This window comes from Somniosus microcephalus, chromosome 1 (assembly GCF_052327205.1).
Source record: "Somniosus microcephalus isolate GS21.2 chromosome 1, FLI_Smic_1.0, whole genome shotgun sequence".
Classification (NCBI taxonomy): Eukaryota; Metazoa; Chordata; class Chondrichthyes; order Squaliformes; family Somniosidae; genus Somniosus; species Somniosus microcephalus.
In genome coordinates this window covers 26,538,367-26,561,579 of record NC_140987.1, presented here as the reverse complement: position 1 = coordinate 26,561,579, position 23,213 = coordinate 26,538,367, and the positions used below count along the sequence as shown (strand labels likewise).

At 45.3% G+C, this 23,213-nt stretch overlaps 1 protein-coding gene across 3 annotated transcripts in view; it reads left to right on the top strand.

Annotated features, from left to right (window-relative positions):
- sh3rf1 (SH3 domain containing ring finger 1) overlaps nt 1-23,213 on the top strand; it is a 214,542-nt gene that overhangs the window by 175,328 nt on the left and 16,001 nt on the right. For all 3 annotated transcript variants that reach the window (XM_085975577.1, XM_085975656.1, XM_085975616.1), the window contains 3 exons: nt 7,832-7,965; nt 10,353-10,523; nt 16,705-16,982. In XM_085975577.1, coding sequence (XP_085831703.1) covers nt 7,832-7,965; nt 10,353-10,523; nt 16,705-16,982 — 583 coding nt within the window. The remainder of the gene's footprint in view (nt 1-7,831; nt 7,966-10,352; nt 10,524-16,704; nt 16,983-23,213) is intronic.

The window sequence follows — 23,213 nt, the reverse complement described above, 5'->3', positions numbered from 1 at the left end:
CCTTCCCCGCAATGGACAGTAGTGATTGACATATCCCTGATGGGATAGTTTGCCCATTTGCAAGGAAACCATGCTCAGGGCAAGTTGACAATGCAGAAGTCCACTCAGCAAATCAATTGATGGGATCTAAGGGCATTGTGGCTACTTTCAGACTATGGCGCAAGGGCAGTGTGGGTGGCCAGACTGAGAGTGGTGGCAGCATCCAGGGAGAGTTTTAATGGAAGTACTAAAGAAAGGTTAGCGTGCCCCCTTCAAGTTTTTCAGGAATCTAGTTGCACGGGATTCCTCTCAGACAGAAACTCCTCAGTTCGAGGCCGTCGGATACCTGTCTGTCTCATCAGATTTCTGCATCGGTTGACCTGCTGGCATGTGATTGCAGTTGCTGTAAAATTATACAATTACATCTGGCACTTTAGATTGCTGACACTGTCTTCCAGACATGTGGGCAGGAAGTCCCAGGAGCAATGTTCCTTGTAAAAAAAAAAAAAATGTTTTGGGTGCGTGGCCCCTTTAATGGGCTACGCAATCCATTCAAACTTCCGTGCTGGCGCCATTTTTCCATTGAGAAACCGGCAAGCGGCTTGTGCAGGAGCTTCAGGCAGCCGCGCGGCCAACCAGGAACATTGCCCAGGAGTGTCAGTCTTTGCTGGAGGTCCTGAGAACGTGTCAGTATGAGACCACACCTGGAGTACTGTGTACAGTTTTGGCCTCCTTATTTAAGGAAAGATATACTTGCATTGGAGGCAGTTCAGAGACGATTAACTCGGTTGATTCCAGAGATGAGGGGGTTGACTTATGAGGAAAGGTTGAGCAGGCTGGGCCTATACTCATTGGAATTTAGAAGAATGAGAGGTGATCTTATCGAAACATACAAGATCCTGAGGGGGCTCGACAAGGTAGATGCAGAGAGGATGTTTCCCCTCGTGGGGAAATCTAGAACTCGGGGGCACAGTTTCAGAATAAAGGGTCGCCCTTTTAGAACTGAGATGAGGAGGAATTTCTTCTCTGAGGGTCGTAAATCTGTGGAATTCTCTGCCCCAGAGAGCCGTGGAGGCTGGGTCATTAAATACATTTACGGTGGAGATAGACAGATTTTTGCAAGATAAGGGAGTAAAGGGTTATGGGGAGTGGGCAGGGAAGTGGCTTTGAGCCCAAGATCAGCCATGATCTTCTTGAATGGCGGAGCAGGCTCGAGGGGCCAAGTGGCCTACTCCTGCTCCTATTTCTTATGTTCAGCAGAGTGCCCCTCCCCCATGCAGAAAGCGGGGTCAGAGAAAATGAGTTGTCTGCTCTGTATATAAAATATCACTCCAGTAGCACAGCTTTCCACTTCACTGGCATAAGAGTAAAGAGGGAAATTACACTTGTTTCTGGACTGCTTTTGATCGCCCGAAGGGCTAGGAGAGGAATTTTCCAGTGTGTTTTTTTCTCTTATTGGCCCTGGGTTTTTACACTTGTATTTTTTTGCCTCTCCCAGGAGATTACATGGTTGCGGGGCGGTGGGTGGAAAGAAGTGTTTAGTCGTGATGCTCCGGCCATCATGGTGTGGGACGGGCTGAATGGACCAGCTGGTCTTTTCCTGCCCATTAATTTCGTATGTTTGTAATTTGAATTTTTGCAATCTGCAAAAGGTTACAGCTGACACATTAAGTGCCTTGCCCGGTGCTTCCGACATGGTGATTTGGTGGTGTACGTGCACGCATTTCTATTACTGTGTGTCAGGTTTCTCAGGAGTGTCAGTATACAGAGCTGGGGAGGAGAGGGAAATCCGTTCTTAATCAGCATGAGGTTACATTAATCAGCAACTATGACTGAACTACTGATATTAAAAGAACGTCATGTGGTCAGAAAGTGGCCTTACAAAGGATTGCGGCAATTCATAAGTCGCCATTATTCAGGTCTGAGTGCTCAAGATTACTGATGCTCATGATGACACAACTTCAAAGGCTTCTGCACTTAAATAGAGGCATAGAAAGGGACAATGATAGGTCAGTCATTGTGATCTGTGTGTCGTGGCTTTCATGGAGCTGCACATCAAAGACTGCTGCCAGGTGGTGAATGAATAGGTTTCATCCCGGTGTATCGGGCGTGGAACAGTTTGAATTATGATGTGCATTAGGTTACAGTTGCGTTGAAAGCCAAGTTGTTTTGTTGCATCAGGTTTCATTCTACTCTTGTTCATAGCGTTTTCGTTAACGGCAGGAATAACCGAACAAATCTGAAGCCCGTGCACGGTTGAACATTGAGTGTAGGACTGCTGAATGTTACAGCACAAACACACATCAGTGTATTGGCTTCAAGGTGCTGCAAGGCTCTCTTCCACTTTCACAACCCATTGACTGTGCTAATGCTGCAATGTGTTACAATTTAAATACATTTAATTGACATTAATTGACGATAATGTTACTGGACTAGTAATCCAGAGGCCTAGACGAATAATCCAGAGAACAAGAAGCCACATGCCACCACGGTAGTTGGAGAATATGAATTCAGTGTAAAATAAAATTGGGAATCAAAAGCTGGCATCAGTAAAAGTGACCATGAAGCTGTCAGATGGTCGTAAAAACCCAACTGGTTCATTAATATCCTTTAGGGAAGGAAACCTGCCGCCCTTACCCGGACTCCAACCCCACACCAATGTGGTTGACTGGAGGATTGCAAATGTTCTACACCCCTGTTTTCAAAAAAAAAAAGGTGAGAAGGATAAACCCGGCAACTACAGGCCAGTCAGCAGTGGCCTAATGTCAGTGGTGGGGAAATTTACAGAGAAAATATTCAGGACAATATTAATTGGCATTTAGAAAAGTATTGGGCTAATAAATGAAAGCTAGTACGGATTTGTTAAAGGCAAATTGTGTTTGACTAACTTGTTCCTTGATGAAGTAACGGAGAAGGTAGATGAGGGTAGTGCAGTTGATGTTTATATGGACTTTCAAAAGGCGTTTCACAACGTACAACATAATGGCCCAGAAATTCGGCTCTCCCCGAGTGAGTACGCACGGGGTACTCACCCGTAGGCCGAATGGAATTGCCGGTTTCCTGCATGCACTGCGCTTGCGCGGGAAACCGGCACTTTCGATCCTCTGAACAAAGGGGTTCAGAGGTCGAACGCACGCGCAGGGGAGGCTGCGCGTGCGCTTTGAACTTAGTTTTTTTTTTACAGATTTTCCCGGGAGTGTTTACACATTTAAAAAGCAGGCGTAAGGCCTGCTTTTTGCAAGGTAAGTGGTCAATTAATTAAAATTAAAACATTTTTTCCACAGGTTTATTATTTTTAAATACTTTAAAGCAAGGTAAGTTTATTTTTAGCCCCGTTATAACATAAAATTATTTTTTTCAAAAATTTAAATTATTGTTTAAAATAGTTATTTAATGTAATTTATAGTTTATTTAAAAAGTGTGATTTAAAAAAAAAAAAAAAAAATTATTTGAAGGTTTACTGCTATTTTGGGCCCGTAGTATTTATAAGTTTTGACAGGTCTACCTGTCAATCTTATGAATGGGCTTTTCCCTCCTCCGATTGGCTGCCCATGGCTCACGTGATCCCAGGGGATGCATCGCATTAACTACGCCCCTGGGACACGCAAGCACAGCGCGCCGGCAGCTGGGCCAGGCCCCGGGGCGGAATTCCACGGGGCCCTACAGCTCAACTGCCGGCGCGCAAGGTAAGTGCAGGTTGGGGCTTACACCCGCGGGAAGCCCCCAACCCGAATTTCTGGGCCATTGGGCTTGTTAGCAAAATTGAAGTCCGTGGGATTAAAGGGACAGTGGCAGCATGAATACAAAATTGGCAAAGGGACAGAAAGTGGAGCGTAGTGTTGAATGGTTGTTTTTCAGATTGGAGGAAAATGTATAGTGATGTTCCCTGGCGGTCAGTATTCGGACCACTGCTATTTTTAATATAAAGATTAATGACCTGGAATTGGGTAAACGGCATCATTTCAAAGTTTACAGATGACATGAAACTCGGAAATGTAGTAAACAGTGAGGAGGATAGTAACAGACTTCACGAAGACGTAGACAGACTGGTGAAATGGGCAGACACATGGCAGATGAAATTTAACACAGCGAAGTGTGAAGTAATACATTTTGGCAGGGAGAATGCGGAGAGGCAATATAAACAAAATGGTACAGTTTTAAAGGGGGTGCAGGAACAGAGAGACCTGGGGGTGTATCTACACAAATCTTTGAAGGTGGTAGGACAAGTTGAGAAGGCTGTTAAAAAGCGTATAGGATCCTTGGCTTTATTAATAGAGGAGTAGAGTACAAAAGCCAGGAAGTTATGGTAAACCTTTATAATACACTAGTTAGGTCTTAGCTGGAGTATTGTGTTCAATTCTGGGCACCGCACTTTAGGAAGAATGTCAAGACTTTGGAGCAGGTGTAGAAGAGATTTACTAGAACAGTACCAAGGATGAGAGACTTCAGTTATGTGGATAGACTGGGAGAAGCTGGGGTGTTGTTCTTAGATTAGAGAAGGTTAAGAAGAGATTTGATAGAGTTGTTCAAAATCATGAATGGTTTAGACAGAGTAAGTAAGGAGAAACGGTTTCTAGTGGCAGGAGGGTCGGTAACCAGAGGACACAGATTTAAGGTGATTGGCAAAAGAACCAGAGGCGATGTGAGGAAACATTGTTTTAAGCAGTGAGTTGTTATGATCTGGAATGCACTGCCTGAATGGGTGATGGAAACCGATCCAGTAGTGACTTTCAAAAGGGAATTGGATAAATATTTGAAGGGAAAACATTTACAGGGCTACGGGGAAAGAGCAGGGGAGTGGGATTAATTGGATAGTCCAAAGATGTGCAGGTTAGGTTGATTGGCTATGATAAATTGACCCTTAGTGTTAGGGGGATTAAATACGTGGGGTTACAGGATAGGGTGGGATATGTGTTGGTGTAGGGGTTACGGGGATCGGGTGGGATATGTGTCGGTGCAGGCTCGATGGGCCGAAATGGCCTCTATCTGCACTGTGGGGTTTCTGTGTGTGATCTGTGTGATCTGCCAAAGATCTGAATGGCCGCCTTGTGTGCTGTATCATTCTTGTGTGCTGTATCATTCTATGACTCTGTGACTCTTAACTGCCCTCTGAAGTGATCTTGCAAGCCACTCAAGGGTGACTAGGGATGGACAATAAATACCGACCTTGCCAGCAACACCCACATCCCGAGATTTCATTTTTATGGAAAGCTCTTTCTAAACTCGAACCTTGCTTGAGGCTTGTGGATATTGTACTTGCCACCTTTTGTCCTGTGCTTATTGTTCAAGCTAATAGTTCATTTACTGTCGTTTCATCTGCGCCTTTCATGATGTTAAAAAAGGAAGGAGGGAAGTTTTATTTTTTGTTCTCCAGTGAAAATAAGCTTAATCACCTGAGTCCCTCTTTATAACTTAGTCCATGAAAGCCTAGAATCGGACTGGTCACCCTTCCCTGAATCCTTCCTTATGCGTTGATGCCCTTTTTGAGCCGGGTCTCCAAAACTGCACACCATACTCCCGAATCGGGCACACCGTTGATCTGTGCAACGTCAGTGTAACTTGTTCTGACTTGCTGTCAACTGCACTCCAGATGCCTCCCAGTGTCCAATTTGCCTTTATTAGTGACGGCCTCACCCTGGCCCGATGCTCCCAGAGTGTGATCAACGATCGCTGCAGAATCCTTTTCCCTTTTTGGCCTCTGCCAGTGGAGACTCTTTCATGTCTCACACATGTCTGCTGTTATCTGTTCCCACGTGCGTGACCCGAAGGGCGATGGGTTGCCTGGTGTTGGATTACTGAACGGTTAGCTAAGGAACTCCAGAGCCTGAATCGTGGATTAAGACATAGTGACCAGATAGACGGTTAAAAGTAGCTAGAGAGAGAGACTACTTCGTACTACTTAAGCATGCCTCTTGATGTATTGATCAAGGAGAGTATCATTGATGGTCCCTCTTGAGACTCCCATGGGAGAAAAGAGGAATGAGCGGAAACTATTTTATTTATTCCCCAAATTCTACTTTCCATGGTCTGTAAGATGCAGAATGTTCATATCGTGACTGATATAAAATTCAGAGATATTGCACTCTTAAAAATTTTTTTTTTTTTTTTTTAACATATATTGGAAAGTTCAGCATAAAAATTTGTAGCTTTCAGCTAATACGCTGTTGCATTTGCTAAAAGGTTGGCAGTGTTCAGGATTTTAAACAGTGTTATGACTCAAATAGGATGTGACCTAAATGATCAGTGTAGCGATGGTTCTCGGGCTCATTAAAATTGCATGCAAAGCCTTTTTAGAGGAGAATGCGTCAAAGGATATTTATTTTTAATCGTCTGCTGCAATATTTGAATGGGGGAGGGGGGAGCTTTGTGGCATATTACCAGCTAATCTGTCTCAACAACTTGAATATATTTCAGCAGATTTGTGCCCAACAGTTTACAACAATATTCTGTTGTGTCTTTTTAAACATTGGTGTGTAACCTGCTTTTTTAAAAAACTTTCTTCAACATCTTGCACTAAGAAAGCTTTCTGTTTAAAAATTGGGTTCATTTGGTGACATTAGCTGCATTTCACTCAGTTGCTGGAACATTTGACTTCCATGCCTTGTGCATTGAGCTGAGCGTATAATCATACCAACATTCGAAAAAGGACAGGGGAGAAACAACAGGTGAGCTATCGAGCATGTCCCAACTTGGCATGGCGTAAAACCAGCACACCTCAGCCCATCCACAACCCCGCCCGCCGGCCGAACATCACGCAGTCTCCTGAGAGAGGCAAAGAAAGCCAGAGAAAGATCTTTGGGCCAAATTAGGAATGATGAGGAAAAGACCAGACTGGTCCGTACAGCCTGTCCTATCCTGTCACCATGTAAAACTTGAGCACATCACCACCCCCATCCCTCTCTTCTCTTCCCTCCCCCAAGACACACAATTGCGCAGTCTCCTGAGAGAGGCAGAATAACAGAGGAAGATCCTTTGGCCGCTTTAGAGCATAGAGCACATATACCAGAAACGCTGTTTACGGAGGTCACGGTCCATCATCAAAGACCCTACCCACCCCAGCCACAGTCTGTTCGCCCTCCTGCCATCTGGGAGACGCTACAGATGCATTCGCACCCGTACGACCAGATTTAGGAACAGCTTCTTTCCCAGGACTGTCATCCTACTGAACTCCACAAATAAACTCTAAAGCCTGCACATCTGCCAATGCACTTTATTATGGTTATGTTTATGTAATGTACTACAAGCCAAATGTATGTTGAATGTTTAAATGTCTTAATCTAAATGTACACTCTCGGGAGCCGCAAGCCTACATTTCGTTGTACTGCACTTATGCACTAACAATGACAATAAAAGTTGATTTGATTTGAAGAAGGAACAGGAAAAGACCCGTTTGTCTGCCCAGCCTGTCCCACAATATTGCCATTGCTATACATCCGGTTAATGCCGGGCGTTCTAGAAAAGAGAAGGCTGACTGGTGGTCTTCAAAATTTGATCGGGTGGACGTAGAGAAGATGCTTTCACTTGTGGGCAGTCCAAAAACTAGCGGCCATAAATATCAAAGTCCCTAATAAATCCAATAGTGAATTCAGGAGAAACTTTACCCAGAGAATGGTGAGAATGTGGAACTCGCTACCACAGGGAGTGGTTGTGGCGAAGCTAGATATGTTCATGAGGGACAAAAGGAACAGAAGGATGAAGTACGGTGGGAGGAGACTCGTGTAGAGCATAAACCTCAGCATATAGCAGTCGGGCCGACTGGCCTGTTTCTGTGCTGTAAATTCTATGTCATTATTTCTCACGCATGCTGTGTACGGAGTTTAAATCCCTCACCCCTCGTCTTTTGTTAATTCAGGAGAATCACCCACCACCTCCACCGCCACCTCCCTCGAATGCTGCTGTTACCACCTCTGCTTCTAGTGCTCCACGACCGACATTGGGACCAGCCGACCAGGTGGCACATCCAAGGCCTCAAGTGCGGCCAAATATGTAAGTAAGACAATTTATTTATCGGCAAGATCAAGTTAGAAAAGGGTGATTTTTTGTTCCCTTCCCTCTTTTCCTCACCACCTACCTGTAGGGCTGACCTCCCCGAAGCAAGCTCCCAGTGAGCGAAACTCCCTGCCAGTAGCCTCCGTTCATGAAATGGCCTTCATGTTTCCATCTGGCAGTGCGCTCGCTTATTTAAAAAAAAACTCGTTTTAACACGGCTTTTTGTCGGATTTGCGGGAGTTGCTTGTAATACATAGAATTTACAGCATAGAAACAGGCCATTTGTCCCAACCAGTCTGTCTATGCTTCACACGAGCCTCTTCCCACCCCTACTTCATCCCACTCTCATCTCACCCTATCAGCATATCCTTCTATTCCTTTCTCCCTCGTCTACTTATCTAACTTCCCCTGAAATGCATCTGTGCTATTCGCCTGAACCACTTCCTGTGGTAGCGAGTTCCACATTCTAACCACTCCCTGGGTAAAGAGGTTTCTCCTAAATTTCTTATTGAATTTATTAGGAACTATCTTGTAACTCATTGAAACGTATAAAATTCTGACAGGGCTAGACAGACTGGATGCAGGGAGGATGTTTCCCCTGGCTGGGGGCTCCAGAACGAGGGGTCACAGTCTCAGGATATTGGGTAGGACATTTAGGACCGAGATGAGGAGAAATTTCTTCACTGAGGGTGGTGAACCTGTGGAATTCTCTACCACAGAAGGCTGTGGAGGCCAAGTCACTGAATATATTTAAGAAGGAGATAGATAGATTTTCAAGGGGTATGGGGAGAGAGCAGGAATATGGTATTGAGATAGAGGATCAGCCATGATCATATTGAATGGCGGAGCAGGCGCGAAGGGCCGAATGGCCTACTCCTGCTCCTATTTTTCTACGTTTCTATGTTTACGGCCCCTAGTTTTGGACTCCCCCACAAGTGGAAACATGGGGCTGGATTTTCATTGAGGAGGCGGGACTACAACTTTCGGGGTTGTAGTCCCACCTCTATCGAGGTCTAGCCAACCCACGCGATTTAGACTTGATTGACCTTGTTGAGCCCGCTGGGCGGGCTCAGCAGGCCAATTAAGGGCCACCCGGCAACAGGTGACGTCACAGATTGATATTTCATCTGTCAAGACCTTTTGACGGATGAAATATCAGCGTTTGACAGCTGTTTGAAGCTGTCAAACATTGACAATCTGTACTCCAGGTTAATTCCTTCCTCTCAGGCTGATTTAGAGATCTTCCTGGAACAGAAAGCTGAATGCTGCAAATTTTGACAGCTCGCAGCCATTCTGTTTTCTGTGCCGGTGAGATGAGGGACTCCCGAGACCTGAAGGAAGGAAGGCTGTAAAGGTAAGTAAAGGTTAGTAGAACTTCTTTAAACACTTTACACACACCAAACACACTTACCTCTGCACTCATGCACCCATCACTCACCTGAACACTGGACATCTCGACCCCTCCAAGCCCTTCATCCCGACGGTCCGCCTCCTCTAACTTGGAGCCATCGGGAATCCCACACTTCAACATTAAAAATAGGGATTAGGCTAAAAACTGCCTGTTAATTGGCACTAATCCCCTTCCCGCCTCGGGGAGGCGGGTCCCAGTGCGGGTTGGGTACCCGCCTCCTTTGAAACTGGCATGGAGGCGGGTTGGGGGTGGGATGGGTTCGTGCCCCCCGATTTCGGGATTTTAACCCCCCACACGCCTCCAATCCCGCCTCCACGGCCCAATGAAAATCCTGCCCATCATCTCCATATCTACCCTAGCGAATCCATTTTTAACTGAAGATTTCTATCAGGTCATTTCTAAGACTTCTCTTTTCTAGAGATGTCTCAAATAGTAATTGTAGCAAATACCTTCACCTCATTGCTTACCTACTAGCTAGCATTGCATGACACCCCAGCATTGTGTTCCACGCACTAGAATTGAAGTATCTTTTTACTTTTAACACAAAACATAACACACGTTCTTCGATTCCTGAGGAAGTTAGGTGGCTATGAAGTAGTTTTGGATAAGATAAGGTACAAACAGTATTTTACATTTTTTTTAGTGTTTAACAATGCATCGTCTGTATTCATCCATTATCTTGTGTTTATTTTGTATACTCGTAGTACTGCTCAAAGTAAGTCTGGATGTGCTGCTTTACAAGAGCAGGAGCCTTCTGCCTTGTAATGCACAATGTATTCTTGTGCTGTTAAAGTGTAGGTGCATGTGCTCCTTTCAGGCCACCAAATGTCATTTCTCTGCATTCTTCAAATGAATGCGTCAATTACAGGCCAGACGGGAATTCTTGCTGCGTTTTGCAGCTCTACAGTAGTCCTTGGCTCCAACCACAGCCAGCTTGGCTCCTTTGACTGATAAGTTTCATCTGTGCATGTAGGTATGTTGCTTTGTATCCGTACACTCCCCGCAAAGAGGATGAGCTGGAGTTGCGAAAGGGGGAGATATTTCTTGTGCTGGAGCGCTGTCAAGACGGATGGTTCAAGGGAACGTCTATGCACACGGGCAAAATTGGTGTTTTTCCTGGGAACTACATGGCTCCTGTAACAAGGTCAGTAAGTCAGTTCTGCGATAAAGAACCTAGTTTAAAGCATTATCATATTGCATGGCACCACTGTACTCCTGTGTAGTGCAGTGGTCACATTACTGGACTGATGATCCAGAGAAAGTTCGTTCGAATCCCACTGGTTTGGGAATTTGAATTCAGTTTCATAAATTAAAATCTGGAGGTAAAAAGTGACCATGAAGTTGTTGTTTAAAAACCCAACTGGTTCACTAATGTCCTTTAGGGAGGGAAACCTGCCGTCCTTACCTGGTCTGGCCTCTATGTGACTCTAGACCCGCAGCAAAGAGGTTGACTCTCAACTGCCTTCTGAATTGGCCTAGTTGTATCAAAAAAAGGCATTGCAAAGAACAACAAGACCACAGACTGTAGAAGGCACACCACCATCTTCCCTGCAACTAGAGGCGCCCACGTCCCGAAAAGGAGTAATAAAATAAAACTTGTGGAGCTCCTGTGGTTTTTTTATAACAGGACTGTTACCAAGTGTGATGGGGCAAAATGCTACAAGAAATTAGTCTGACACTTACAAGAAATGTATGCTATATCCAAAACATTTAGCCTATTACTAGTTCATCTCTCCATTTTACGCCATGCATTCTGTCCTTGTTGTTATATACTTTGATTTTATGTTATTATTTATAGCTAATATTCAAAACTTACCGCAGAAGTGTAGCATTGGTTGAAACATAGGAGTTTCTCGACAGTACAGATTGAGGAGCTGGGAGACGCAAAACTAGGCGCTACAGCGTCACCACTGGCAGGAGGGTGTCATTGCAACATGACAAGTTTATAGGCGGTTTCCATTTTAAATGTAGATGTCGGAATTAAAAAAGTTAACACACAAAGTGTGACAAAAGGCATGGTAACCAGAAATAAAGTTTTGTGGACTGAAAGTGTGTGCAGACTTAGGATTTTTTTTATCATCGATGGATTGCTACGCAGAATCAAGTTTTAAGACTAACGCATCATTCTGTTAAAATGTAACTTGAACTGGTGGCAATCTTACATAGGATATACGGCACAGAAACAGGCCATTCGGCCCAACCAGTCCATGCCGGCGCTTATGCTCCACTCGAGCCTCCTCCTGTCTTTCCTCATCTAAATCTATCAGCATAACCCTCTATTCCCTTCTCCCTCATATGCTTGTCTAGCCTCCCCTTAAATGCATCTATACTATTCACTTCAACCACTCCCTGTGGTCGCGAGTTCCACATTCTCACCACTCTGGGTAAAAAGTTTCTTCTGAATTCCCTATTGGATTTCTTGGTGACTATCTTATATTGATGGCCTCTAGTTATGCTCTCTCTATTCACTCTATCAACATTTTTCATAATTTTAAAGACCTCTATTAGGTCACCCCTCAGCCTTTTTTCAAGAGAAGAGTTCCAGCCTTACTTACAAGCCATTTTCTTCAAACAGAATTTTTAAAGGTGCTTTTAAATTGATAACCCGGTAAGCCTGACATCGGTAGTGGGGAAAATGCTAGAGTCTATTATAAAAGATGTAATAGCAGAGCACTTGGAAAGCAGTGACAGGATCGGACAAAGTCAACATGGATTTACAAAAGGTAAATCATGCTTGACTAGTCTACTGGAATTTTTTGAGGATGTAACTGGTAAAATAGATAAGGGAGAACCAGTGGATGTGGTGTATTTGGACTTTCAGAAGGCTTTCGATAAGGTCCCACATAAGAGATTAGCGTGCAAAATTAAGGCACATGGGATTGGGGGCAAGGTATTGACTTGGATAGAGAACTGGTTGGCGGACAGAAAGCAAAGAGTTGGAATAAACGGGTCGTTTTCCGAGTGGCAGGCAGTGACTAGTGGGGTACCGCAAGGATCGGTCCTAGGACCCCAGCTGTTCACAATATATATTAATGATCTGGACGAGGGAATTGGATGTAATATCTCCAAATTTGCAGACGACACAAAGCTGGGTGGGAGGGTAAGCTGTGAGGAGGATGTCGTAAAACTCCAGTACGATTTGGACAGGTTGGGTGATTGGGCAGAAACATGGCAAATGCACTATAATGTGGATAAATGTGAGGTTATCCACTTTGGTGGCAAAAACAGGAAGGCAGATTATTATTTGAATGGCAATAGATTGAGAGAAGGGGAAGTGCAAAGAGACCTGGGTGTTATTGTGCACCAGTCGCTGAAGGTAAGCATGCAGGTGCAGCAGGCAGTTAAGAAGGCAAATGGTATGTTGGCCTTCGTAGCAAGAGGGGTTCGAGTACAGGAACAAGGATGTCTTGCTACAGTTGTACAGGGCCTTGGTGAGACCGCACCTTGAGTATTGTGTGCAGTTTTGGTCACCTTACCTGAGGAAGGATGTTCTTGCCATGGAGGGAGTGCAGCGAAGATTCACCAGGCTGATACCTGGGATGGCAGGAATGACGTATGAGGAGCGATTGTGTCGATTGGGCTTATACTCACTGGAGTTTAGAAGATTGAGAGGGGATATCATCGAAACCTATAAAGTTCTGTCAGGTCTGGACAGACTAGATGCAGGAAGGATGTTTCTGATGGCCAGGGAGTCCAGAAACAGGGGTCATAGTCTAAGGATAAGGGGTAAGCCATTTAGGACTGAAATGAGGAGGAATTTCTTCACCCAGAGAGTGGTGAACCTGTGGAATTCTCTGTCACAGAGGGCGGCGGAGGCCAGTTCATTAAATATATTCAAGAAAGAGTTGGATATATTTCTTGAGGCTAAAAGGATCAAGGGATATGGGGAGAAGGCAGGGACAGGGTACTGAAATTGGATGATCAGCCATGATCTCATTGAATGGCGGAGCAGGCTCAAAGGGCCGAATGGCCTACTCCTGCTCCTATCTTCTATGTTTCTATGTCTGCTGAAAATACTAATTTTTTTCCCGTATGGCATCAAATTATGCCCTTGCGTTTTAAATGATCTGTGTAAAATACTTTGCTCTGACGAGATGTTTTTAAATTCATTGAGCATGTGTTAGTGTGCCCAAGGTTCCTTCTCATTTTGAATTTTAATTAAAATCTGTTTGTAGTCTTACAGTCATCAATATTTGCCTTCAGGATTTTTAGGCTGGAATGTGTAATAGGAAAATGCAGTGCGCAGGTCAAAAGTACTGGCCTGCACAGATGCAGACCTGTGGCACAACGGATAACCCATTTTCTCATGTTGAAGTGAGATGGGAACTGCAACTTCACATTTACTCTATTATCACTTAAGTTCAAGCATGGAACGAGCAAAGCTCTTGAGGCCTGTCAAGCCTGCTTCATCCACAGACCATGCACAATCTTCCCTTTTGAGAGTTATTTATTCTTAAGAGCCCTGAAGAGTTAAGTCCCGTTCACCCATTGCCCCCCCCTGTGCTCACCTACATTGGCTCCCGGTCCCTGAAAACCACAATTTAAAAATTCTCATCCTTGTGTTCAAATCCCACCGTGGCTTCACCCCTCCCTAGCTCTGTAACCTCCTCCAGTCCTACAACCCTCCGAGATCTCGGCGCTCCTCCAATTCTGGCCTCTTGTGCATCCCCAACTTCCTTCACTCCACCATTGGTGGCCGTGCCTTCAGCAGCCTCAGCCCCAAACTCTGTAATTCCCCCCCCTAAACCTCTCCAACCCCCTCTACTCCTTTAAGACGCTCCTTAAAACCTACCTTTATGACTAAGCTTTTGGTCACCTGTCCTAATATCGCCTTCTTAGGCCCGTTACATTTTTTTTGTCAGATTACGCTCCTGTGAAGTGTCTTGGGACATTTTACTACATTATAGGTACTATATACAGGAAACTTTCGATTAACCGGCCCCTAAATAACCAGAACGTTCTATCCACCGGCAAAATTCAGGAGTCGGTTCAGGTAACTTTTTTTACTTTTAGTTACTTTTTTTAATTGATTTGTTGCTGTGCAAGGGTGTAGCTGAAGCTGTTGCTAAGCTACAGAGACGCTTGCAACTTGTGCCGATTGTTTTGAAGCCAACAGGGTTTTTTGCTTTATACGGAGCTCTGAGCTCCGTATCTTTTACTATAGCGTTCGGTTATCCGGAATTGTTGATGAACCGGCACCACGTTGGTCCCGTCCGTGCCGGATACCAGAAAGTTTCCTGTAAATGCAAGTTGTTGTAAAATGTACATCTTAAAGAATGCGGCCCACACATAAACCTGACCTGGATGAGCAGACAAATTGTTCAGGCATATAATCAAAGCTTGAGCCTATATTGTGGAATCACAATTAAGCGATGGAGTCAGTGGCATAGAGAAGAGGATATTGATCCTTTGTAAGGAGTTAAGGGCTTCACTCCAGGCATTTGTCTGTCAGTCTAGAGTCTGTATTGGGTCACGTATTCTGATATCAAATCCCAGGCATATTTTCTTACATATGCATGGCGATAATAATTTGTCTGGTGTTTTGCCTGTCTAAACGTACACCTACGTTGGGAGGCTTTTTTTTTACAGTCATAACTTCTTGCTTTTTGGAAAACTCCTCCTAAACCACGTTACCTGGCTATAACTCTCCCTTCTTCAAAGGCCTCTTGAAAACCTACCTCTTTGACTGTGCATTTGAACCATCTCCCTTAATTGGCATCCTGTTCTTCTGTTCCCCAACCACCCACCTCATGAAATGCATGAGGGATGCTTTATATAAATGCAGATGGCTTTGCCATATCCTCCGGTGCGATGGGAGATATCCAGAAATGGAGGGGGGTACTTATTAACATGAACTGATTGCAGTTATTTCTGTTGCTCCGACATGCCTCTAGCCCAGTTGGGTTCCGTCTTGCTCGGGATCAGCTGGCGTGACAGACATAAAACCTGCCGTGGCCATCGTTATACCACGGATAGCTTGCTTAACAAAGCCGCTCTGCGGGTGGGTGGACTGGTGGCGCTGCGGCCTGCTCAGCATGTCCCTCTTGTAAAGCAGTGGTCCTGGCAGGGTAGCGGCAGTGGTTTGCCACTTGATGTTTTATGTTTTTTCATTGGCACAGAACCACATAGTTAATTAAATAATACAACTTTTTTTTTTTTTAATTACAAAAGCAAAATGACTGCGAATGCTGGAGACCTGAAATAAAAACAGAAAATGCTGGGAATACTCAGCAGGACGGGCAGCATCTGCGGAGAGAATTCTCCGCCCCACTCCCACTCTGACCTCTCTGTCCTCGGCCTCCTATACTCTTCCAGTGAAGCTCAAGGAACAGCACCTCATAGAGTCATGGAATTATACGGCACAGAAAGAGGCCCTTCGGCCCATCGTGTCCGCACCGGCCATCAAGCCCTGTTTATTCTAATCCCATTTTCCAGCACTTGGTCCGTAGCCTTGTATGCTATGGCGTTTCAAGTGCTCATCTAAATGCTTCTTGAATGTTGTGAGGGTTCCTGCCTCTACCACCCTTTCAGGCAGTGAGTTCCAGATTTCAACCACCCTCTGGGTGAAAAAGATTTTCCTCAAATCCCCTCTAAACCTCCTGCCCCTTACCTTGAAACTATGCCCCCTGGTTATTGACCCCTCTACTAAGGGGAAAAGTTCCTTTCTATCTACCCTATCTATGCCCCTCATAATTTTGTACGTCTTTCGATTAGGCACTTCACAGCCTTCCATACGTCTCCACCGATGCTGCTTGACCTGCTGAGCAATGGGTTCCCTCTGATTATTTTTTCTTTTTGGACCATGCTGCCCCTTTGGCGGGCCACGCGGCCCATTCAAAATTCCGCGCTTGCGCAGTTTTTCCATTTAAAAGCCGCCGAGCTGACTGTGTGGGAGTTCCAGGGCGCTGCACGGCCACACAGCTTAAAGGGAACATTGCTGCTGAATATTTCTCGCATTTTTCTGTTTTTTGATTTCGTTTTTTTAAACGAATCCTGCCTCAACTATTGCTGAGCTTGAGAGAGAGAGCGAGATTGTTCATGTTGATAAGTACACCCGCCCCCCCCCCCCACCGCCCTTCCATTCCTGGATATCTCCCATCGCACCGGAGGATATGGCAAAGCCATCTGCATTTATATGAAGCATCCCTCATGCATTTCATGAGGTGGGTGGTTGGGGGACAGAAGAACAGGATGCCAAGATGACTTAAAAATTAAGGGAGATGGTTCAAATGCAGAATGTTCACGTGTAGAATACTTCACGTGTAAAAAAGGCAACTCCATATTCAGCCTACTATTTCACTCTTGCAATTTGAAATGATTTGCAGGGCAACTTCCGGGACAGGCCAGTCGAAGTTGCCAGCGGCAGTGACAGCACAGGTGGGACGAGGGGTAACCACTGTGGTGCCTTTACCGGCGGTGGCGCCTCAGCCGAAAGCTCCCGGAAACGGCCTGGACTTCAGCAGGCCGATCAGTCCGACGCCACCGCTCCCCACCGCAGTGATCTCAGCGACACACGGGCCGGCTACCAACCCGCAGGCCAAGGTTCTGATGCACATGACGGGCCAGATGACGGTCAACCAGGCTCGCAACGCTGTCCGAACAGGTGAGATGATGTTGGCGTTGACGCCGTCATTCGCCAAGTGCCGTGTTGCCCAAACGGCTCATCCCGTTGGGTCGGGGGAGCAATACAAGAGCCGCTATCTCTCGCTTTCCTTCCTCACGTTGTTTGCCTATTTCTTCTGATTTTTAATCCCCTACAGGCGCAATATCCACTTGCTTAACCCAAATGCATGCCCCCTTTGGAGCCCTGAAATCATGATCAAGTCCTTTCCCAATGTACGTTCCATGACCTACAGACCTGATCCCAACCTCCCCTGTCCAGTATCTGACCTGATTGGTTACCTATGGCCCTGAACTTGATCTGTGTTGGGACTTTTACAACGGTGCCTCTTGTCCTAGTTTTTAATGATCTTTCTAAGTTCCTGTTGATTGGTTCAGTCTTGCTGCAGCTGGTTGACTGTTACAAGCTTAGGAACATTGGTCTACTCCTGTTCCTTCCTTTCAGCCCGTTGAGCCTGTTCCGCCATTCAATTAGATCATGGCTGATCTGTTTCGCAACTCCATTTACCCGCCTTGCTTCCTTAACCCTTATTACCTTTAATTAACAAAAATTGATCAATCTCGGTTCTTAAATTTTTAATGGACCCCCAGCCTCAACAGTTTTTTGAGGGAGAGTGTTCCAGATTTCCACTCCCCTTTGTGTGAAGAAATGCTTCCTTACATCACCCCTGAATGCACCAGCTGTAATTTTAAGCTTATGCCCCCTTGTTGTGGACTTCCCCGCCGGACTCTCTCTACCCTATCAAATCCTTATACAGGAAACTCTTTTTTATCCGGGACCGGCGTGGTGCCGGTTTATCAAAAAGTCCGGGTTACAGAGAGGTATAGTAAAGAGCCCCGTACACAGCAACAGATCCAGGCTTCCCTGTTGCTTAGCAACAGGTGCAGGAACCCCAGCCACAAGATCCAGGCATCCCTGTTGCTTAGCAACAGGTGCAGGAACCCCGGTTACACAGCCACAGATCCAGGAACGGCCACTAATATGAAGTAAAACTTACCTGAACCTACTCCTGAATTTTGCCGGTTAAGAGATTTCCGGTTATTTAGGTGCCGGTAAATCAAGAGGTTCCTGCACTGTCGTTGCTGGCCTGCTGCATATAGTTTGATATTGACCTCTAAACTTTCATTGAGTTATGTTATTGCTCGGGGCTTTTAACATAGAATAATACAGCACAGAAAGGAGGCCATTCGGCTCATCATGCCTCTCTGAAGGAGTAACCAATTGATCCCGCTCCCCTGCTCTTTTACCACAGCCCTGCACATTTTTCCTTTTTAAATATATATCCAGTTCTCTCTTGAAAGTTACTATTGAATCTGCTTCCACCACCTTTCAGACAATCCAACCCAATCCAGATCATAACTCGATGAGTAAAAATAATTCTCCTTATCACCCTCTGGAGTTTTTGCCAATTATCTTAAATCTGTGTCCTCCGGTTACCGACCCTCCCACCAGTGGAAACAGTTTCTCTCTCTTGACTCTATCAAAACCCCTCATAATTTTGAACACCTCTGTTAAATCGCCCCTTAACCTTCTCTGCTCTAAGGAGAACAACCCCAGCTTCTCTAATACAAAAGCAAAATACTGCGGATGCTGGAAATCTGAAATATAAACAGAAAATACTGGAAACACTCAGCAGGTCAGGCAGCATGCAGAGAGAGAAACAGAGTTAACGTATCGGGTCGATGACCTTTCGTCAGAACTGGAAAAGATTAGCGATGTAACATATGCGGGAAGTGTCGCCAGCTACAGCAGCTCGAGCACCGGGTTACGGAGCTTGAGCGGCGGCTGCAGTCACTGCTGTCCATCCGCGAGGCTGAGAGCTACGTGGGTAGCACGTTTCGGGAGGTGGTCACCCCGCAGCTTAAGAGTGTGCAGGCAGAGAGGGAATGGGTGATCGTCAGACAGAAGAGGAGAACCTGGCAGGTAGTGCAGGAGTCCCCGGAGCACATCTTGCTCACCAACCAGTATTCGGTGCTGAGTACTGGTGAGGGCGATGGTTTCTCTGGGGAGTGCAGCCAGAGCCAAGTCCACAGCACCATGGAAGGCTCAGCTGCACAGGCAGGGGAGAAAGAGAAGAGAGAGAGCAATAGTGATAGGGGATTCAATAGTTAGGGGAGCAGACAGGTGTTTCTGGGGCCGCAGACATGACTCCAGGATGGTATGTTGCCTCCCCGGTGCCAGGGTCAAGGATGTCATTGAATGGCTGCAGGGCATTCTGAGGGGGGAGGGTGAACAGCCAGTGGTTGTGGTCCATATCGTTACCAACGACATAGGTAGGAAGAGGGATGAGGTCCTGCAGGCAGAGTTTAGGGAGCTAGGGAAGAGGTTAAAAAGCAGGACCTCAAAGATAGTATTCTCCGGATTACTACCAGTGCCACGTGCTAGTGAGTACAGAAATAGGAAGATAGAGCAGATGAATGCGTGGCTGGAGAGATGGCGTAGGAGGGAGGGCTTTAGATTCCTGAGGAATTGGAACAGTTTCTGGGGGAGGTGGGACCTCTACAAGCCAGATGGGTTGCACCACAACGGGAACGGGACCAATATCCTTGCGGGAGGATTTGCTAGTGCTGTTGGGGAGGGTTTAAACTAGCTTGGCAGGGGGATGGGAACCTAAGTATAGAGTCAATAGGGAGGGAAGAAAAACTGGAATTGGAAAACAAAAACGTAGGAAGTAAATTGGAAGGACTGAGGAACATAAGAAATAGGAGCAGGAGTAGGCCAATCGGCCCCTCGAGCCTGCTCCGCTATTCAATAAGATCATGGCTGATCTGATCCTAACCGCCTATCAAGGGCTAGATAGTAGTCAACAAGGAGGTTTGCCTGTACTAAATGGTATATATGTCAATGTAAGGAGTATAGCGAACAAGGCAGATGAGCTGGGGCACAGGTAGATACTTGGGACTATGATATTATAGCTATTACAGAGACGTGGCTGAAAGAGTGGCAGGTATGGCAGCTCAACATTGCTGGTTACAGGATTTTCAGATGGGATAGAGAGGGAGGTAAAAAGAGAGGGGGGGTTGTGGTATTGATTAAAGAAACTATTACAGATGTGAGGAGGGATAATATGTTGGAGGGATCATCAAACGAGACCATATGAGTCGAATTGAAAAAAAAAAGGGGCGATCACTGCTGGGAGTGTACTACAGACCCCCAAACAGTGAGAGGGAGATAGAACAAATATGTAGACAAATTTCTGAAGTGCAAAAACAATAGGGCAGTAATATTAGGGGATTTCAACTACCCCAATATTAACTGGGATAAAATTAGTGTGATGGGTATAGAGGGTGCGGAATTCCTAAAATGCGTCCAGGAGAACTTTTTTAGTCAGTATGTAGCAAGCCCAACAAGGGAGGGGGCGGTCCTGGACTTAGTTTTAGGGAATGAAGCTGGGCAGGTAGAAGGCGTATCAGTGGGGGAGCATTTTGGTGCTAGTGACCATAATTCTGTTAGCTTTAAGGTAGTTATGGAAAAGGACAAGGATAGACCAGGAATAAAAATTCTAAATTGGGGAAAAGCAAATTTTGCTAAGCTCAGACGGGGTTTAGCCATAGTGGACCGGAAACATCTACTTGAAGGTAAATCAGTGTCAGAGCAGTGGGAGGCATTCAAGGAGGAGATCCGGAGGGTTCAGACCAAATATGTGCCCTTAAAGGAAAAAGGTGGGACTAACAAATCTAGAGCCTCCTGGATGTCTAGAGACACACAGGGTAGGATAAAGAAATAAAAGGGAGGCGTATGAGAGATACCGAGGGCTAAATACTCCAGAATCTTTAGAGGAGTACAGAAAGTGCAGGGGTGCAATTAAAAAGAATATTAGGAAAGCAAAGAGAGAGCATGAAAAATTCTTGGCAAGTAAAATCAAGGAAAACCCAAAGATGTTTTATAAATATATTAAGAGGATAACTAAAGAAAGGGTAGGGCCTATTAGAGATCATGAGGGTAATCTGTGTGTGGAGGCGGGAGACGTCGGTAGGGTTCTTAATGAATACTTTGCGTCTGTTTTCACAAAGGAGAGGGGCGAAGCAGACATTGCTATCGGGGGAGGAGTGTGAAATACTAGATGAAATAAACATAGTGAGAGAGGAAGTATTAAGGGGTTTAGCAGCTTTACAAGTGGATAAATCCCCAGGCCCGGATGAAATGTATCCCAGGCTGTTAAGTGAAGCAAAAGAGGAAATAGCAGAAGCCCTGACCATCATTTTTCAATCCTCTCTGGCTTTAGGTGTGGTGCCAGAGGACTACAGGACTGCTAATGTGGTACCCTTGTTTAAAAAGGGAGAAAAGGATAGACCAAGTAATTACAGGCCAGTCAGCCTAACCTCGGTGGTGGGAAAATTATTGGAAAGAATTCTGAAGGACAAGATAAATCTTCATTTAGAAAGACATGGATTAATCAAGGATAGTCAGCACGGATTTGTTAAGGGAAGGTCGTGTCTGACGAATGTGATTGAATTTTTTGAGGAGGTAACGAGGGTAGATGAGGGTAGTGCGTTTGATGTAGTGTATATGGACTTCAGCAAGGCTTTTGATAAGGTTCCACATGGCAGACTGGTCACAAAGTTAAAAGCCCATGGGATCCAGGGCAAACTGTCAAGTTGGATTCAAAACTGGCTCGGAGACAGGAAGCAGAGGATAATGGTTGATGGGTGTTTTTGTGACTGGAAGGCTGTTTCCAGTGGGGTTCCGCAGGGCTCAGTACTAGGTCCCTTGCTTTTTGTGGTATATATCAATGATGATCTAGACTTGAATATAGGGGGTATGATTAAGAAGTTTGCAGATAATACTAAAATCGGCTGTGTGGTTGATACTGAAGAAGGAAGCTGTAGACTGCAGGAAGATATTAATAAATTGGTGAAGTGGGCAGAACAGTGGCAAATGGAATTCAATCCGGAGAAGTGTGAGGTAATGCATTTAGGGCAGGCTAACAAGGAAAGGGAATACAAATTAAATGGTAGGACACTGAGTAGTGTAGAGGAACAAAGGGACATTGGAGTGCATGTCCACAGATCCCTGAAGGTAGCAGGCCAGGTAGATAAGGTAGTTAAGAAGGCCTTTATTAGCCGTGGCATAGAATACAAGAGCAGGGGGCTATGCTTCAACTGTACAAAACACTAGTTAGGCCTCAGCTAGAGTACTGCGTGCAGTTCTGGTCACCCCTTTACAGGAAAGATGCGATTGCACTAGAGAGGGTACAGAGGAGATTTACAAGGATGTTGCCGGGAGTAGAGAATCTTCACTATGAGGAAAGACTGGATAGGCTGGGTCTGTTTTCCTTGGAACAGAGGAGGCTGAGGAGAGACCTTATTGAGGTGTATAAAATTATGAGGGGCATAGATAAAGTGGATAGAAAGGACCTATTTCCCTTAGCAGAGGGGTCAAAAACCAGGGGGCACAGATTTAAAGTAATTGGGGAAAGGTTTAGAGGGGATTTGAGGGGAAATTTCTTCACCCAGAGGGTTGTGGGGGTCTGGAACTCACTGCCTGAAAGGGTGGTAGAGGCAGGAACCCTAACCACATTTAAAAAGTACTTGGATGTGCACTTGGGATGCTGAAACCTGCAGGGCTGAGGACCAAGAGCTAGGAAGTGGGATTAGGCTGGATAGCGCTCTGTTGGCCGGCGCAGACACAATGGGCCAAAATGGCCTCCTTCCGTGCTGTAACTTTCTATGATTCTATGTAACAGGATTTAATTAAGTACAGTCCAACTTCTCTAGTCTCTCCACGTAAGTCACTTCTCCCTGGTGCCAATCTAATAAATCTCCTGGTGTGGAGATGCCGGTGTTGGACTGTGGTGGATAAATGTAAGAAGTCACACAACACCAGGTTATAGTCCAACAGTTTTATTTGAAATCACAAGCTTTCGGAGCGCTGCTCCTTCGTCAGGTGGAGTGGAGAGATGCATAAAGACACAGCTTATATAGTCAGAGAATAATGCCAGATGATTACAGGTAATCTTTCTAACTGCCATTTATCACACCTCTCTGCCGAAACATCTCCAGCTTTTTCCAGTTCTGATGAAGGGTCCCAGACCTGAAACGTTGACTCGGTTTCTCTCTCCACGGATGCTGCCTGGCCTGCTAAGTATTTCCAGCATTTTCTGTTATAATAAATCTCCCATATTATTTTAATTTAAAATTTTACCTTACATTTTCCATCTATTGCTTTGTAATTCAGAAATAACAAAAAAAAAAATTAAAAAAACAAATGAAA